This window comes from Herpailurus yagouaroundi, unplaced genomic scaffold (genome assembly GCF_014898765.1).
Source record: "Herpailurus yagouaroundi ecotype Mexico unplaced genomic scaffold, PumYag 391, whole genome shotgun sequence".
NCBI lineage: Eukaryota > Metazoa > Chordata > Mammalia > Carnivora > Felidae > Herpailurus > Herpailurus yagouaroundi.
The window spans coordinates 411,974-432,118 of NW_024412608.1; the positions used below are offsets into that span (position 1 = coordinate 411,974).

Below are 20,145 nucleotides of genomic sequence, written 5' to 3' on the forward strand. Positions count from 1 at the left end.
AAAAACCCACCAAATAATCCAATCAAAATGGGCAGAGAACCGAAAAGACATTTTTCCAAAAAAGATATACAAATAGTCAGCAGACACATGAAAAGGTGCTACGCATCATTAGTCATCAGGGAAATGCAAATCGAAACCACAATGAGATATCACATCACACATGTCTGAAAGGCTAAAATAAAAAAGACAAGAAATAACAAATGTTGGCAAGAGTATGGAGAAGAGGGAAACCTTGTGCACTTTTGGTGAGAATGCCAACTCGTGTAGCCTCTATGGAAAAGCCAGTATGGAGTTTCCTCAAAAAATTAAAAACAGAATTACCATATGATCCAGTAATTGACTACTAAATAATTACCCAAAGAAAATGAAATACTAATTCAAAAAGATATATACACCCTTAAGTTTACTGCAGCATTATTTACAATAGCCAAGGTATGGAAGAAACCCGAGTGCCCATCCACAGATGAATGGATAAGAATGGATAAAGAAGATGTGGTATACACACACACACACACACACACACACACACACACACACAGGAATATTACTCAGCCATAAAAAAGAATGAAGTCTTGATGTTTGCAGCAATATGGATGGACCTAGACAGTATTGTGCTAAGTGAAGTCAGACAGACAAACAAAATACCAATAATTTCACTCACATGCAGAATTTAATAAAACAAATGAACAAACAAGGAAAAAAAACAAAATGAAAAAAAATAGATTCTTGAATACAGAGAACAAACCAGTAGTTGCCAGAGGGGAAGAAGGTGGACAGGATGAGTGAAATAAATAATGGGGACTAAAGAAAAATAATACCAGGGGAAGAGAGGTTAAATAAAGGAAAAGGGAGGATATAATGGTGAAATTCAAACCTTCACTGATGAAGCCAACAGAAACCAGAGCTTCCAAGAAAATCCAGGCCTGAGATTAAAGCCAAATCTTTCGTTCCTATCAACATGGAACTACTAAAGTCTGAAGTTTCTTTCTTACTCCATTTTGAAAGCAACTTTTGGCTTGCCTGGACTGTTTCTAAACAGACTGAAGTTAGAGTGTTTATTGCTCAAGCAGGGACAACTTCTATAAAGCCTAATTCAGGATAAGGACTATATTTATTTTGCCCCACATTTCTTGAACTCAAAGTGATTTTAACCTAGGATTACAGAAGTAGGAAATCTAGTGGCATCTGCTGGGACTCGTATGTCAGTTTCCTCCTTCCCTGGTCCTTTCTCCATTCTTGCACTACTCCCAGGGAGATGTCCTGGTTTAAGTGTCCCTTTCAAAATTTTACAAAAACAAGTTAATGCCCCCAAATTAAAAAAAAAAAACAACAAAACAGATAATATCCAATTAGGCAACAAAGAGAGTGATTTACCTTCATACTTTCTTAAAGGTAATACAAACTGATATAACCTTTCTGTAGAACAATTAGGTAATGCTCATGAAAGTCTTAAAAAACATGTGTTCCACTTCCAGGAATTTATTCAAGGAAAGGCAACTCTTTTCCTAGTACCAGCCTTCTTTTCTGTTATCTCTGTAGGTTAGGCTGATAGATCATCTAACTGTCCAAGGCGTGTTATGTGTTCTCACAATAGACTATAATAGACATGTATTCCTTTGGTAATCAGGTATTTAAGTATCACCAGTAAATATAACACACACAAACACACCCTGCTTAAAATACTTGTATTCCAAAGTGTTTAGTTAAATATGGCGACCACCTTTAGCAACCAGTTTCTTTTACTACTACTACTATTATTATTATGAAAAACTCAATATACATTAACAAATTTTCTAATGACCTAGGATTTAGGGGTGTAATAAAAAGCTCATGTCCACTTTTGTGGCTATTAATTTCATAAGATGACCTAAACAGAGCTTCAAACCATAACAGCAATTTCCTCTCCCTGTGTGCCCAAGAACTGTGCTTGTAGGCTTTCACAGACTTCCATTGGATATGTGAGTCAATACTAATGCGGCAGCTACAGTTCTTCCTGCCATGACATCTGGAATCCCATTATATGATGGGATGCTCTTTTCTTCCATTTTATATCAGGAGACATTATATATCTAAATTCTCCTAGATCACATGACAGTAGCCCTAGAAACAGAAAGCAAGTTTTAATAATTCTTTGGCCAAACCGCACACCTTCTCTGAATCTATTTACCATACTGTTTCAAGATGTTTTCTCAAGCATCTACAGGAGCTACATTTAAAACCTCTGGTCGGGGCGCCTGGGTGGCGCAGTCGGTTAAGCGTCCGACTTCAGCCAGGTCACGATCTCGCGGTCCGTGAGTTCGAGCCCCGCGTCAGGCTCTCGGCTGATGGCTCAGAGCCTGGAGCCTGTTTCCGATTCTGTGTCTCCCTCTCTCTCTGCCCCTTCCCCGTTCATGCTCTGTCTCTCTCTGTCCCAAAAATAAACGTTGAAAAAAAAAATTTTTTTTTTAAATAATAAAAAAAAATAAAACCTCTGGTCATTGTTTGCTAACTGCTGGGATGGTTTTAATCAGAGAGGAAGCCAATATTTTCAGCTCAGGTGTTGGAAGGGCTCCTAAAATGTCTGCAAACTGATTTAGGAGAGAGAAAATGTTTAACAGAAGCGAACTTATTCCTGCCCTAGATTAAAGAATAAACTCATTAGAACTGACATATGCTGTAACCACTGACCAAGGGAACTACATTTTTTTGAACACAGTACATCTCAAAGGCAACTGACTGAGTTTTCTAAATGTTATCAGTATCAGATTTGATAAAACCTGTTAAACAAGGGCCTCAATACACTGGTTGACAGGTTCCTTCTTTTAGAGTATTCTTGGTGTTTGGTATAACTTCTCTACAAGGATCTAATTTTTATACTAGTTTTCTTTTTTATTATTTATTTATTCTTATTTTTTTTTAATTTTTATTTATTTTTAAAGTAATCTCTACACCCACAACCCTGAGATCAAGAGTCACATGCTCTCCTGACTGAGCCAGGCAGGCACCCCTACACTAGTTTTCTTGAAGAAATTTTTGTTTTTGAAATTTTCTTGAAGAGGTTTGATTTGATGACCCAAGTAAAATCTTCTGATATAAAAGACCTTACATCAGCTCAGCAGATATTCTTCCCTTCTTACAATCTTCACTTGAGGTAAGTGAAGGGAGTCCCTTTGTGACAAGGACCATTTAGTTCTAGGTTCCAGAAAAGCCCAAGTAGCTCAGATCAAACCAGACCTCCCAGATTTGGGGAGAACTAATCCAAATGCCGGTATCAGTTCCAGGAGCATCACAGGTTTTACTAGGGTCAGTAAACCTTTTCTAGGGTAGGCAGGCTCCTCTAAGTCTTAGCTCAAGACACATGGCTTATGGTCAGCCTTGTATTTGCATGAGGAAAATGTTCTCTTCCCCTTTTTCTTTTAATTTTTTTTTTAACGTTTATTTATTTTTGAGACAGAGAGAGACAGAGCATGAATGGGGGAGGGTCAGAAACAGGGAGACACAGAATCAGAAACAGGCTCCAGGCTCTGAGCGGTCAGCACAGAGCCCGATGCGGGGCTCAAACTCACGGACCGCGAGATCATGACCTGAGCCCAAGTCAGCCGCTTAACCGACTGAGCCACCCAGGCGCCCCTCTTCCCCTTTTTCTAACTCTTACCTGATTTATTATGTATAAATTCGTAAAATCCTACCCTAGGAACAAACTACCACAGCAAGGGTTTCTAAAGTTGACTCCACTTAGGCCTACTGATTTCAAGTCTAGGGATACGGTCCTGGAAGCCTCCTTTTTGAAATGCTTTTATGATGGGGCGCCTGGCTGGCTCAGTCAGTGGGGTATGTGACTCTTGATCTCAGAGTTGTGAGTTCAAGCCCCACGGTGGGTGTAGAGATTACTTAAAATTAAAATCCTAAAAATAAATAAATAAATGCTGTTATAAACACCTGTGCATGCTGAAGTATAAGAACCTCTGCACACAGTACAGCTGTAAGAGTGAATGAAAGAGGGAAGGAAAGAAACCTCAGCAAGCAGAGACAGGCAAGATTTGAATTTGAGGATTTAATACTAATGGGGGAATAAGATTTTAAAAAACAACGACAAAACAACAACAAAACACCCCAGCTCACTGGGGAGGGATCATGAACACCTTTGCTTCAACAACTCCATCTTCAGCTAGGCTGGCTGCATCAGTGTGCTGATAGTTTCTTCTACCTCTGACAGCTTCTTTAGGACTTGATTGACCTTGACTTCATCAAATTCCAAACACAGAAATTCAGATTCCTGGAAAACACAAAAGGATGTTTTATAAAAGACCCTCAAGATAGCCAAGGCTCTGGATCTGGGCTGACCCAGTTCCAAAGGCCCAGGGCCCCCTACCTAGCAAGTCTGACTCAGGTCTCAATATCTAAATGATATATTATCCAGCAAATCAAATCCACATATTTAGTTCCCTAAATAAAACTACTTCTATTAGGTGTTTCATAAATGGTAAAGAGATATACAAATGTTAGGTGTTCTCATTATGAGGCATGTGAGAAGCTCTTCAGTCATCACGTTCGATCCCATAACAATTTTTTTAATGTTTATTTATTTTTGACAGAGACAGAGTGCAAGGAGGGGGAGGGGAAGAGAGAGAGGGAGACACAGAACTGTGGCAGGCTCCACGCTCTGAGCTGTCAGTACAGAGCCCAACACAGGGCTCAAACTCACACTAACTGCACGATCATGACCTGAGCCGAAGTCATGTTTAACCACCTGAGCCACCCTGAGCACCCGGATCCTATAACAATTTTTAAGGTAAGTACTTAAGTACTTATAAATGAGGACACTGAGGCACACAGTGGTTAAGCTGTATCACAGAATCAGAAAAGGGCAGAGTCGGACTGTGAACTCTTAGCTCTGGCTGACTCCAAAGTCCATACTGTCTCCATAGCACCCAGTAGTATAACAATAGAAGGAAGGTCTGGATTGGCTCTGTGTTAGCCTGATAATTGAGCTACTTTGGATTTAGTGGTTATACTAGCAATTATGACAAGTTGTGACCAAGTTGCTTGGGAAATATCAACCAGATCCTTTGAAGATAACCAGGTCTTGAAACAGCCTTAAACATTTCTGAGGCCTTTCCACTTGCTGCAAGCCAACTCTCCAAGATTTCCATCAAACACATTCCCGGCACACACTGTTAGGGCCAATCAACCCTAGATTAGGTAGATATCAAAGAAAAAGGCCTCTGAAGTGTGGTGACAGAAATTTCATGTACAGTGAATAAATACTTTGAACAAATTATCTCAAGCAACAGCGGCAAATTATATGTATCCAAGAGTGATTATCTTTAAGATCCTTATGAACAATAATCATATTTTGTTTTGTTTTGTTTTAATTTTGGAGAGAGAGAGAGAACACACAAGTGGAGGAGAGGGGCAGAGAGAGAGAGAGAGAGAGAGAGAGAGAGAGAGAGAGAGAATCCCAAAATGGGGCTTGATCCCACGACCTTGGGATCATGATCTGAACCTAAATCAAGAGTCAGGTGCTCAACCAACTAGGCCACCCAGATGTCTCAGAACAATAATCATATATTTTAAAGCAGTATGAATTCTCAGAGATCATATAATTCAACTACCTTGTTTTTTAGATAATGAAATTGAGGCCCCCAGCATGGTAAATGACATGTCTATTGTCCCTCTGTTGATGGAAGAGCCACCAACCAGATCAATAATCTTTTCTTTACATTTTCCTCTCTAAATACATGGTATTTCCCATCTCTATCCCCAAAGTGGAAGGTAAGAGGAAGAGCAACAAGCCTTTTCAGTAAAGCAAGTTACTCTGTCAATAGCCAGAAGAACTTTCAGGAGCTGATTTTGGGAAAGTCCCTGTGCTGTTGCTAGGCTGCTGTGTTGTTTATTCCCCCAGGAGAAACAAGTACAGAAGGAAAGAAAGGGTCTCTCAGATGAAAAGTTTCCAAAGGGAGGAAAGGCTTTCCCTGACTACAGGGAACCTTTTCCTCAAACACGTATTTGGATAGTAGAGGGGAATAGTACATGAACTTAGAAACCGTCAGGTTTAAAATTAAAAAAGAAAGAAAAAAGACACTGCCAGGTTTTCATTTAGTGGAAAGCAAAAACCAATTTAGAGAAAAGAAAGATGCTCTTTGTGTTGAGAAGCTGCAGGAAGGGTCATCTCCTTTTGAAAAGAAGAGCAAATTTATGGCAAATTAGACAATCCAGTTAGCTAAATTAAGAACTGGTCTCAGATTTGAAAGCCTTTATTCTTCATTCAGTTTTACTGAGATCTTTAGCGTGCCTTTAAAACATTTTTGAACATTTGGGCTTTGAAATAATAGTCTAGAAAGTAATATTTACCAGTCTAACATATATATTCAGGAAATTGGCAGAAGATGATGCACCCATGTTTTAACCTCATTGAAAGTCATTTACTATAATAAATTCACCTGGTTTTCTATTTATATGGGAAGAAATTATCAAGGACTTTGATCACAGAGATAGGAATACTTGAACAGAGTTCATTAATAAAAGCCAGGATCTTTTTTAATGAGGGGTCATTAATTTTTTGTAGATTTCAGTATTCAAATTATCTATGATCAGACCTCTAAACATCAGTGAAGCTGTTTATTTTTAAGGATAATCAAATACTACAGAATCTAGCAGACTAGATAAACAGAGTCCAAAGTTAAATTTTCCAACCACTCCCAATCTTCACCTCTCCCTGCTTGAAACAATACACATTAACATGTTAGAAAGACACATATAACCATTTATGACTCTTGAAGACACAGTTTATCTTAAACTATTATCAAGGCTTAGCTTCATCTAGTTATGCTATCAAAATATTTTATCAGGTATTCAAGATCTTTTAAATTGGGGCTTAATACAGGGTGCTTTGTTCAAATTTTGCATTTGGCTGGGGGTACCCTACAGAAAATACATCGAATGCACTTGAAGATATCTGTATATGCAGATATATCTGTAGATATCTGTAATGCAAATGATGCGTATCAAGCCAGAGACAGGAAGTATAAGGACAATTTGAAACATCTGATTTTTTTTAATTTTAGAAAGAAAGTATGCACAAGCAAGGAAGGGGGAGGGGAGAGAGAGGGAGGGAGAGAGAATCTTAAGCAGGCTCCATGCTCAGCGCGGAGCCCGACTCAGAGCTCAATCCCATGACCCTAGGATCACAACCTAGGCCTAAATCAAGAGTCGGTGGCTCAACTGACTGAGTCACCCAGGTGCCCCTGATTTTTTTTTTCAAGGTCATCCACCCTGACCTGGGCCCAACTGGTTATAATAATGAGAGATGGTAAGACTAAACTCCTATATTTAAGTATCTGAGTCAAGAGTTAGAACCTGCTGTGTTTCAGTAGAGTGTAGATACAGCATGTGGTGGAATCAGAAAGCAGTTAGCAGATGAATAAGCAAGCACATCATTATTAAGAATATGTAGTCTAGGGGCACTTGGATGGCTCAGTCAGCTAAGTGTCTGACTCTTGGTTTCAGCTCAGGTCATGATCTCACGGTTTGTGAGTTTGAGCCCTGCAATGGGCTCTGTGCTGGTGATGCAGAGCCTGCTTGGGATTTTCTCTCCCTCTCTCTCTCCCCCTTCCCTACTCATACTCTCTCTCTCTCTCAAAATAAATTAATTAATTAAAAAAAAAAAGAATACATAGTCTGTGATCATGGGGAGTATAGCAGTATATTAAACACCACAAGGGTTTAAATAACTGTACCAAATTAGAAAAGAAAGCAAAGGCAAAATATTCAAATATTCTCTCCAAGTGCAGAAGCTAAAAAGTTATAAAATACTAAGAGATCTAAGAGGCCACCATCTCTAAACAGAAAAACCCAACAGAAAAACCCAAGCTGCCTTTAATGACTCTGGAGAAAGACATCTTACCAGTTCCCAAGAAAGTCCTTTCCCAGGCAATAACTCTAATACTCTTCAGGAAACTCTTACTTGCCAAGCCTAGATCTTTAACGCTTTAGCTTAAACTCATTTCCTAGCAGGGTCAGAGAGTATAACTGATTATTAGTTAATATAATAATTAAAGGCTGTCATTAAGCAAGTGTTTGGTTTTCTCCATCTACACACTAAAACTTCTTCGTGTATAATGTCTATTTAAATAATTTCAATATCTATCAATAATAGCCAAACTATGGAAAGAGCTCAAATACCCATCGACTGAAGGATGGATAAAGAAGATGTGGTTGTGGTATATATATATATACACATATACACACAATGGAATGTTACTCAGTGATCAAAAAGAATTACATCTTGCCATTTGCAATGATGTGGATGGAACTAGAGTGTATTATGCTAAATGAAATAAGTCAGTCATAGAAAGACAAATACCTTACGATTTCACTCATATGTAGAATTTAAGAAACAAAACAGATGAACATATGGTAAGGGGAAAAAAAGAGAGATGGAAACAAACTATAAGAGACTCTTTTTTTAAAGTTTATTTATTTATTTTGAGAGAGAGAGAAAGAGAGCAGGGGAGGGGCAGAGAGAGGGAGAGAGAGAATCCCAAGCAGGTTCCACATTGTCAGTGCAGAGCTGGATGCAGGGCTGGAACTCACAAACTACAGATCCGAAACTGGAACTCACAAACACCTGATCCGAAATCAAGAGTCAGATGCTTAACTGACTGAGTCACCCAGGTGCCCTAAACAATAAGAGACCCTTAATGATAGAGAACAAACTGAGGGTTCATGGAAGGAAGCAGGTGGGGGATGGGCTAAATGGGTGATGGGTATTAAGGAGGGCACTTGGGGCACCTGGGTGCTCAGTCAATTGAGCATCCAACTTCAACTCAGGCCATGATCTCGCGGTTTGTGAGTTCAAGCTCCAAATCAGGCACTCCACTGTCAGCAAAGAGCCTGCTTCAGATCTTCCACCTCCCTCCTTCTCTGCCTCTCCCTGACAAAAATAAACATTTAAAAAAAAAACAATAAATAAAAATAAGGAGAAAATTGCTTAAAAAAAAAAAACAGCACTTGTGATGATGAACATTGGGTGTTACTATATGTAAGTGATGAATTACTAAATTCTACTGCTGAAACCAATATTACACTCTACATTAACTAACTAGAATTTAAATAAAAATTTGAAAAAGAAAAAAATGACTTCAATATCTAGGCCCATAAGCATACCCTGAGAAATTCTTTGGCACAACAATACAACAGTGATAAATGCTAAAATAAAAAATAGAGGCACCTGGGTGGCTCAGTCGGTTAAGTGTCCAACTTCAGCTTAGGTCATGATCTCACAGTTTGTGAGTTCAAGCTCCAAATCGGGGTCCGTGTTGACAGCTCAGAGCCTGAAGCCTGCTTCATATTCTGTGTCTCCCTCTCTCTCTAACCCTCCTCCTCTCACAAACTCTCTCTCTCAAAAATAAACATTAAAAAAATTTAAAGAAAATAAAAAGAACTATAATTTACTAAACACTTAGGTGGAACCATTTAGAATAAATTCAACATAAAATAAAATAGAAGTCCTGTATCTTATTTTCTATATTATTATTATTTTCCATGCAAAATTCCCACAAAACTTTATCCCCACTTGATTAGTCAGATTTAGTATTATAACATGACTTTGGCAAGTTCTGCACATTGTGGTTTCTTTACAAAGTGCTAAAGTTAGAGGACAGAGGGTGAGAGTGGGAAAAGGTTATCCGCTCACCAAGACTGATTCAGGAAGGCCACACACAGCTGGCCAGATATCATGAGGCTTAGTCCCCAAACTTTTCTTTTGGTTACATTTATTAACACAAAGGGAATCATGGCTGAGCATAAACGTTAGCCATAAAGCCTATCTCCCTCTATATATGCTATCCTCTTATAAGCTTAAATTAACCTCTGACCTGCAGCTCTGTCACTGTGTGTCTTCAACTTGACAGAGAAAGAGAACATGCACCAAAGGTCAAAATTTGCAATGGTTTCTAGAATAGCAATTATATAATAATTAAGATACCCATACTTCATGTGGCTTTTTTAGAATTATATTGATACTGTTTCCAATTCTTTCAGGAGACCATGACAGAGCTTTTTTGTAGCAAAGGATCTTTCAACTTTCTTCTTAAGGAACCATTTATCCAAAATTAAAATTTTATAGTTCTCTGAAAACTGTGGTTATTTTTCACTTGTCCTTTCTTACCCACTCTCCACCCTTCTCTACCTTGTTCCATGTCCTATGTGGCTGTTCTCTAAGACTGTGTCACTCCTTTGTTTTTACAGCTGGGTTCTAGCAAGAGAGAAGAGGGTAGGGTATTTACTCCCTAAACCCCAACTCCTTCTCCTCTGATATTTCCAGTATTTTCTATGTGTGGTATTGTTCCTTCATTTCCTACTTTACTTTGTGGCCTCACTCATTGCTTTCAGTATAAATACAAAGACGAGTCTCTTTAGACTGCCAAAGTACATAGCACTGAACACAAACTCCAAAGATTAGCAGAGCAAGGATTTTCATCATGCCTAAATTGGTAGGAAGGCTGCCCTCCAAGTGGTAATTATCCAAAACCAATATTTATTTTTTTCTATTATCATTTGTATTGAAAAATGGTATAGTGTCACTTTGGTATTAAAAAAGAAGGACTCGGGGCACCTGGGTGGCGCAGTCGGTTAAAGCGTCCGACTTCAGCCAGGTCACGATCTCGCGCTCCGTGAGTTCGAGCCCCGCGTCAGGCTCTGGGCTGATGGCTCGGAGCCTGGAGCCTGTTTCCGATTCTGTGTCTCCCTCTCTCTCTGCCCCTCCCCCATTCATGCTCTGTCTCTCTCTGTCCCAAAAATAAAATAAAAAACGTTGAAAAAAAAAATTAAAAAAAAAAAAAAAAAGAAGGACAACAACAATAGCAAAAACAACCACGGAAGATCAGATTTCATTCAGAATTTACATCAAGGGTCTTGGGCGCCTGGGTGGCTCAGTTGGTTAAGCATCCGACTCTTGATTTCGGCTCAGGTCATGATCTCACAATTTGTGAGTCTGAGCTCCATATCAGGCTCTACGTTGACAATGTGGAGCTCACTTGGGATTCTCTCTCTCCCTCTCTCTCTCTGCCCCTTCCCAGCTCTCGCTCTCTCTCTCTCTCTCTCTCTCTCTTTCTCTCTCTCTCTCTCAAAATAAAAAAGCATTCAAAAAGAAAAAAAAAGAATTTGCATCAAGGGTCTTGATTTCAGAAACATGGGCTCATCGCTACAACTTGCTCTTATACTCTATATCTAAAACAATGGATAGTTTATGCTGTAGCTTAAAGAAAATACTTCAAAAAAGAAAACTTGTGATTTATAATCTTTTTTTTTAAACTTGTGACTTATAATCTTTTATTTATTTTCTCTTCCTTTCCTTTCCTTTTCTTTTTTTTAAAGCAGGCTTCATGCCCAGTGCGAAGCCCAATGCGGGGCTTGAACTTACGACCCTGAGATCTGAACGGAAATCAAGAGTTGGCCACTTTAGGGGCGCCTGGGTGGCTCGGTCGGTTAAGCGTCCGACTTCGGCTCAGGTCATGATCTCCCGGTCCGTGAGTTCGAGCCCCACGTCGGGCTCTGTGCTGACAGCTCAGAGCCTGGAGCCTGTTTCCGATTCTGTGTCTCCCTCTCTCTCTCTGCCCCTCCCCTGTTCATGCTCTGTCTCTCTCTGTGTCAAAAATAAATAAACGTTAAAAAAAAATAAAAAAAAAAAAAAAGAGTTGGCCACTTCATTGACTGAGCCACCCAGGAGCCCCTATAATGTTTTTTTAAACAAAAATCTTTAGCAATATATATTACATACAATGGTCCCTACTCAGGCCATTTTTATCATGAGGAAATCCTCATTTCAAATACAATAGCTAACAAGTTCTACAGGTAGTGTGTAAAGAGCGTGCTAACGCAATTTTCAAAAAGGAAAAAAAAAATGTCCTGCAAATCACAAAGTGAATCATCCTACTGGGGATGAAAAAAGATGAAATTTAGACTGCAACTTAATGATGGAGCCTCTAAATGAAAATGACTCATCCCAAACTCAATAGGTGTCCATATGTGTTAAGAGCTATGTGGGACTAAGACAGGGTCTCCAAGAACTAAAATAATTCACTCTAATAAATGAATAGAGCAGTGCCTTAGGACATACCAGGTGCTTTCACAGGCAGAGCAGTTCCTAAGAGGAAGTGCTTATCCATATTCCCACAATCTCCTAGAAGAGGACAGAGTATTACTAGTGTATCATAAAAGCATTAACCATCACCAGACAATAAACACTGAGTTTTCTGGGGTTGTCATTCAAGCACTTCAAAGGACTTTTGTGAGGACAGCCTGACAACTCCCACTAATTCTTATTATATTAAGAAAACATGAACTCTTCATTAGTTAACTAGCAACTCAAAGGAGAAAAGAGACATTAATTGGGTATGTAGAATGTTTCGGATCTATCACTGACCAAAGTTACTGCTAAACAAATCTAAGGCACCTAACTTCAACTTTCCAAGTGGCATACACATGTTTTATATAAAGTGGCAACATTTTAGACACCTGGATGGCTCAGTCAGTTATGCATCCAACTCCTGATTTCCGCTCAGGTCATGATCTGTTTGTGAGTTTGAGCTCACTGTGCGAGTTCGAACCCCCCACTTGGGCTCCACACTGGCTATGCAGAGCCTGCTTGAGATTCTCTGTCTTCCTCTCTATCTTTCCCCTGCTCGCTATCCCTCTCTCCCAAAATAAATAAATAATGGGGCGCCTGGGCGGCTCAGTCGGTTGAGTGTCCGGCTTTGGCTCAGGTCTTGATCTCGCGGTTTGTCAGTTTGAGCCCCGCGTCAGGCTCTTTGCTGACAGCTCAGAGCCTGGAGCCTGTTTAGGATTCTGTGTCTCCCTCTCTCTCTGTTCCTCCCCAGCTCTGTCTCTCTCAGTCTTTCTCTCAAAAATAAATAAACATTAAAAAATAAATAAATAAATAAATAAATAAATAAACGTTTAAAAAAGTGGCAACATTTTAAAATATAATAATATCAGATTTTAATCATTCAGAGCCCTATTATCTGGGTCTCTGCTGCTTCACTTTTTCCTCCTTGTTTTGGTCCATCTTTTAAATATTTCCACAAAATGGGGGCACCTGGGTGGCTCAATTGGTTGGGCATCTGACTTTGGCTCAGGTCATGATCTCACAGTTCGTGGATTCAAGGCCTGTACAGGGCTGCGCACTGACAGCTCAGAGCCTGGAGACTGCTTTCAGATACTCTCTGTCTGTCTGTCTCTCTCTCTTGGCCCCTCCCCAGCTTGTGCTCTCTCTCTGTCTCAAAAGTAAATAAATAAATACTCAATAAATAAATAAATAAATAAATAAATAATTTCACAAGATGGAAATAGGAAGTGAAATTTAAACTGGCTAATCTAACTAAATCACAGCAGCTCTGCAAAAAATTTTATAGACAAGGAGATTAGAGCTATTGGGAGGAATTTTAATTGTACTTTCATATGACAACTTTTGAAAATCATACCCATATAGTGTAATTTAAGCCAGAAAGATCTTTTCCCCCAATTTATTTATTTTTAAATTGAAGTATGGTTGACATACAATATTATACTAGTTTCAGGTGTACAGCATAGTAATTCAACACTTACATACATTCCGAAAAGCTCAAGGCTCACCATCTGAAACCATACAATGTTATTGTAATATTATTAACTATATTCCCTATGCTGTACCTTATATCCTGTGACTTATTTTATAGCTGGAAGTCTATACCTCTTAATCCCCTTTACCTATTTTGCCCACCCCACCCCCACTTCCTCTCTGGCAAACACCAGTTTGTTCTCTGTATTTGTGGGTCTGTTTCTGCTTTGTTTTGTTTTTCACATTCCACATATAACTGAAATCATACAGTATTGGTCTTTCTCTGACTTAATTCACTTAGCATAATACCCTCTAGGTTAATCCATGTGTCACAAAATGGCAACATTTCATTCTTTTTTATGGCTAATATTCCACTGTATGTGTATGCATGTATTGTGTATATGTCTGTGTGTGATATTGCACATCACACCTGATATATACGCAGCTTCTTTATCCACTTGTCTATCTATGGATACTTAGGTTGCTTAATATGCTGCAATGAACACAAGGGTGCATAGATCTTTTTGAATTTGTGTTTTTGTTTTCTTTGGGCAAATAAATACCCAGAAGTAGAATTACTGGGTCATATGATATTTCTATTCTTAATTTTTTTCAGGAAGCTCCATGCAGTTTTCCATAGTGGCTGCACCAATTTATATTCTCATCAACAGTGTATATGGATTCCTTTTTCTCCATATCCTTGACAGTACTTGTTATTTCTTGTCTATTTTATTTATTCATTTATTTATTTTTAAAAATAGGCTCCATGCCCAGCATGGGGCTTGAACTCACAACCCTGAGATTAAGAGTCACATGCTCTACTGCCTGTCCCAGCCAGGTGCTCCCTCTTGTCTTTTTTATTTTAGCTTTGCATACAGGTGTGAAGTGATAGCTCACTGTGGTTTTGCTTCGCATTTTCTTGATGATTAGTGATACTGAGTATCTTTTCATGTGTCTGTTGGCCATCTGTATGTCTTCTTTGAAAAAATGTCTATTCATGTCAGAAAGATCTTCTTATTCCCAAATATCTCCTTTTCTTTAGGAAGGAGGACTACTGTCCTCAGCCTAGATAATGTCTTTACAGCATAAATACTCCCAGGAGAGGTAAAACAAAAAGTCATTGACACTTTTCTATCACTTACATCAGAAGATTCATTTTCTTCCAGGAAGAAAGAACCCAAGTAGCCTGCCTTAAAACTCGGGATGCTTAGGCAATAAGGAGGACAGGGAGAATGGGAGTTTATAGGTAGGACAGAAAACAAAAGAACTAGGAAAATACCAAAGGCAAATCCTTCTCCTTACCCCATAACCCATATCAGATACACATATCCATAGGTGCAGTATCTTAAACTACTCAGATCCCTGACCCATACTCTCCATACCTTTCTAATCAACAAGGTTGTTAGGCATCAGGAAACCCTATGGAACTTTATAAAGGGGGCATTAGTAAAATAATCTCAATGTACCAAAGGTTGAATTCACACACATAGAAACACACACATCCTTCTGCCACTGTGCTACATTTTCATCTGTAGGCTCAGAGCCTGTGAACCAACAAGGCAATGAGACTTCAAGAACACTGTTCATTCAAAGTTGTTTGAATTTCTAAAAAGACCAAGTGTCAAGAACAGGACCTTGCAATTCTTTTGGTTTAAGATTTCTTAGCTGGAAAAAAAATCTAGACCCATGATTTAGAAGAAAACTAGACATACCTGTCCTGCCGATGTGTGGTCAAAAGGAACATGTATTTTGGCCCAGGCAACCCTGACTTTCTGAAAGGAAGAAGTGGTTCTTGCAAGAAAGAGTGGTTCTTTCGTTGGCTAAATTATGCACTGCTAAACCAGGACTATCACTATTCTTTTTCCTCCAGAGATTTCAAAGCAGCCTGATCTATTCTGCTCCCCAGCACAGGCCAGTAGGGATAGTGAAAAGGAGAAGTACCATCAATCTCCATTTAACACTAGATAAAACAAGAAACCTGGAGACTAGCGCCAGTTACGGGAAGGCCAGAATTCCCAGCTCTTTGATTCAATCCACTCCCCGCTAATACATGTGACTCTGAGTTCAGACACTTTCCACCCCAATTTATATACATTTAAGAGTAGAATGGTGACTAATTAGAGCTAATCTGACTTTGTACTGATTTACATAAGCACCAGGACTTAAGCATTTACACAGACTATTTTAGAAACACCCACTGAAAGAAAATAAAATGAAGCTGAGTTATAAAACACTAAAAGCTCAACACAATTAGATAACTGGTTGATTTCTATCTTTTTCAAAACATTGTATTCCAGTTCATTTTATGACTTTTTATTTTTGGCAGGATTTAATGTTTAGCTGTTAAGATTTTCTGTATTTTGAAAAACTTTGGGTGAAAAATATGTGGGTAAAAAGCTATTTTTAGGTGCTCTGGTTTGATTTGCAAGAAATCATACTGGCTCTTGGCTAAGTAGAACTAGTTCCCATGTGACAATGGACAAAGAACCAGAGAACAACTGCTAAACAGCTGAAAAGGCAAATCATACTGAAGGAGGAAAAAATTTCATTTAAATCTTAGAAAAACCAAATTGACAAAGCTCTTTAGCACATGAGAAAAAAAGTGTTGCTTCTTTTAGTCTGAAGTTCAAATTGGGACTCCCTCATCATTCCTGATGAGGTACATTCCAGAGCAAACTCATCTGCAAACAACTTTGATAAACAAACTAAAATATATTTACATGAAAGGAACCGAGAAGATTAAAACAAAACAAAACAAAACAAAACAAAACAAAACAAAACAAAACAAAACAAAACAAAACAAAACAAAACTCAACCAGAGTTGCTTGTTTAAGTAATACCATTAGGCAAGCAGAAACAAAGTATGCAATAGCACTTGCTCTCCAAGGGGTTCTTGATAATCTACAGATTAAGATGGGGGAAACATCTTAATACATACAATTAAAAGACCATGGGGCGCCTGGGTGGCACAGTCGGTTAAGCGTCCGACTTCAGCCAGGTCACGATCTCGCGGTCCGTGAGTTCGAGCCCCGCATCAGGCTCTGGGCTGATGGCTCAGAGCCTGGAGCCTGTTTCCGATTCTGTGTCTCCCTCTCTCTCTGCTCCTCCCCCATTCATGCTCTGTCTCTCTCTGTCCCAAAAATAAATAAACGTTGAAAAAAAAAATTAAAAAAAAAAAAAAAAAGACCAGAGTGCAGCAATGAACGACAAACTTCTTGGTAGGGGAGGAAGACAGAAGCCATACTAATCAAAACAATTCTGGGACTGCAGATTTTCTCCAAGGAGAGAGATCACCAACTTGTTCTACCAACTGCACCGTCTATTCATGTCCTCAGCTGTCCCAATGTGGTTTCTTTCAAGTCCTTCATGACAGCACAATTAAGCAGAAATAGGCATAGTTAAAAAGTAAGCACTTACCTTTGTCCTTCTCTTGAGAAAGCAAATAAAGCTATGTAAATGAGGCAAAGGATGAAATGACTAAGGATAGGAGGACTTTCAAATTCAGAAAATGGTGATTCGGGGAGAAAAAGTTTTGGATACGTGTTTTTTGGTCGAGGTTGTGGGGAAAGGGGATTAATTTTATTAGGGTTCCAACAAACTCCAAATACAATTACATTCTAAGGCATTGAGGGTTGGGATTTTAACACGTGAATTGGCAGGGTACACAATTCAGTTCATAACAAACACCAAAGCTCGGAGGGTCCTGTGTTTACCAAACATTCTGTATTTGTGGTTGATGATAATGATGATGATCTCACACATAATTCTAGGCTTGCTGTTCATACTGTACAGAAAAAAAAAAAAACTCTAATAGTCCAGAAACACACACACACATACACACACATGTGCACGTACACTATCAACTGATTACTTAGGTCTGTCAGCCCAGTTTGGCAGAAGCCTCATCGGGTCTTATCCTCACTGAACTCAATTTTGAAATGCCATTTAATCTATGGGGGCTGCCAGGATAAGAGCTGTCAGGAAGGGGACTGGAAAATGATATAAAAGAAAAGCTTCCTAATCCTCATTCCCAGATCCTATGAAGTACTCTGCCTACCATGCTGTGTCCCAAAGTCCAGGCCCGAAGACTGACTCAGAATCTGTCACCCCATTCTGTGAGAGAATATGGGGGTGAGAGAAGAAGAAGGGATTCATAATCACTGCATGAAGTTAGCCACTAGCCTCTCGAGCTCAAATAATTTACTGCGAACTTCTGAAGTGGCAGGAAGAGGGGAGACTGCATCTCCTAGGGTTGGATTCTGACATCACTTAGGTTGTTGGGGCCTTTGAACAATCATCCCTCACATTATCACAGTGCTTTACAGTTTAGAAAGCCCTTTTGTATGAATGACATCATCTGATCCTTAGAACAGCCCTATTAACTAGGAAGAAAGCAAGCCAGAGTTAAAACACTCTGAAGAACTGTAGAAGTGACAGACCTTATCCATTTGATCCGGATCTTTTCAGCTATATCCAGCAAGAAGACTTCATCAGATAATGTAATGGATTTTATGGGCTTTGATATACTTCTGGTCCAATTTATGGAGGAAAGAAAGAAAAGCCTCATTTTCTTAAAATTGTCCAGAGTTCTAGAAACTAGAGATTAAAGTTCAGTCCTTTGCAAAAGACAGAACAGGTAGTCAGTCCCTAATTGGCAAAACAATAGAGCTTCTTGCTTGGTCACCGTTCATTCAGTAGACTTTGAAAGGCATCTGAAAACATTAGCAAATTCAGGGGGGATTTACAATAATTAACTACTAAGAAATTACACTAATGATCATATTAATAGCAATGATAATTAACAATGGCTAACATTTATAGAACACATACAAAATGCCAGGCATTACATGCTAAGTGTTTTACGTGTATCATTTCATGTTGTTGAGGATAATTTTATCCCATGTTATAGAAGAGGAAAGTAAGGAAAGATGAGGAACTTGTTTATTAAAGCCACACAAGTAGTAAGTGGCAGAGCCAGTTTTAAACTCAGGTCTATCTAGCTTCAGAGTCTGAGCACTTAACCATTTTGCAATCCTGACTCATACAGATGTAACATAAACACCATCATTAATAGTCACTAAGTACCTTCATGTGAAAGTTATTCTATGATTCAGTTAACTTTAACAAAGACTCAAGGGAAACCTGAGTGTTGAGAGTATGATAACCCAAAGTCAATCTAAAGTGGCCTATAAAAACATCTGGATAGATAATGGATATATCCTAGCTGCCATGGAAATTTTCTAGCATTTTTTAAGTGTAATGGGATGGCAGCATAGTTGAATTAATGTGTGCATGAGATCTGGGCAGAGAATCGTATTATAAAGGGACTAAGTTTTCATTCTAAGGCAAGATGGCCTTTTATTCCCTCCCTCTTTCTGTAAGTGGGGGGCACAGGGTAGGCCACAAGGAGGATTCAGTTTTATATATAGCTACTTGTCTCTATCAACAGGAAAGGTAGAAGCAGTGTTTACCTTAGTCAATTGACTAATATTTGGAGCCTCTTGTTTAAGACTTCTTCCCGGGGCCCCTGAGTGGCTCAGCTGGTTAAGCATCCAACTCTTGATGTCACAGCTTGTGGAACTGAGCTCCACGTCAGGCTCTGTGCTGACAGTACAGAGATTGCTTGGGATTTTCTCTTTCCCTCTTTCTCTGCCCCTGTCCTGCTCACTTGCTCGCTCGCTCTCTCTCTCAAAATAAACACACACACACACAGAAATGACTTCATCTTCCAAGTCACAGTTAATAGAGCCAAAATACCTGCTTAAACCTGAGGTTCTTTCCATCTATAATCAGAAGGAATTCCCAGTTCTGCCTTACCGTCTAACCGAAGAACACCAAATTATTCATCCTAAAAAAAACCCACATCAACTTAAGGAATGCAAAAACATAAATATGATCATTTTGTAATGTATACAATTATCATTACGTTGTACACCTAAAAATAAGATGATGTTATATGTCAATTATACCTCACATTTTTAAAAAGTGAGTGAAAAAGTACTGAAAAAAAGATAAGTATATTAAATTATGAATTTGAACTTTTAACATCCTTCATATTTGGCCTACAGCTATTCTCTGGCCAAGCCAAGATGCAATGGACTGGGTGGGGCAAAGGAAAAGAGAGTCCTTGAAAATACCTGAAATAGCATAGTTCACTCATACATAATCAAGGCTTGATGATAATCACCTAAAACAGAAAGAGCCTGGGTGGCTCAGTTGGTTAAGCATCCAACTCTTGATCTCAGCTCAGGTCATGATCTCGCGGTCCTTGGGTTCGGGCCCCATGTTGGGCTCTGCACTAACGGTATGTGGAGCCTGCTTGGAATTCTGTCTCCTTCTCTCTCTGCCCCTACCCTATTTGTGCTCTCTTTCAAAACAAATAAATAAACTTAAAAGACAAAAAAACAACAGAAAGAGGACGTAGGCTGCATATACATTGTTATAAATAAAAATAAACAAACATAAATGATTAGTAAAAACTTCTTACTCTACTTTGCAGTCCATCCTTTCATTAAAAAGAACAGATTTGCCACTCTATCCAAGATTATGTCTAAACAAACCAGAAA

At 38.9% G+C, this 20,145-nt stretch overlaps 1 protein-coding gene and 1 long non-coding RNA gene across 3 annotated transcripts in view; both read right to left on the reverse strand.

Annotated features, from left to right (window-relative positions):
- Nucleotides 1–1,119: 1,119 nt before the first annotated feature.
- On the reverse strand, nt 1,120–2,951 carry LOC121022302 (uncharacterized). Its single transcript, XR_005786893.1, has 2 exons — nt 2,469–2,951; nt 1,120–2,219 (listed from the first exon to the last, which is right to left on the reverse strand). It is a non-coding gene; the product is annotated as an uncharacterized LOC121022302 (long non-coding RNA).
- Nucleotides 2,952–4,014: 1,063 nt separating this feature from the next.
- The window catches only part of COMMD1 (copper metabolism domain containing 1), a 192,435-nt gene continuing 176,304 nt past the window's right edge, over nt 4,015–20,145 (reverse strand). The window contains exons 4-5 of one of the 2 annotated variants that reach the window (XM_040463323.1): nt 15,292–15,347; nt 4,015–4,255 (exon numbers count right to left, since the gene is read on the reverse strand). In XM_040463323.1, coding sequence (XP_040319257.1) covers nt 4,148–4,255; nt 15,292–15,347 — 164 coding nt within the window. In that variant the 3' untranslated portion in view covers nt 4,015–4,147. The remainder of the gene's footprint in view (nt 4,256–15,291; nt 15,348–20,145) is intronic. The other variant, XM_040463324.1, reaches the window with a different exon arrangement.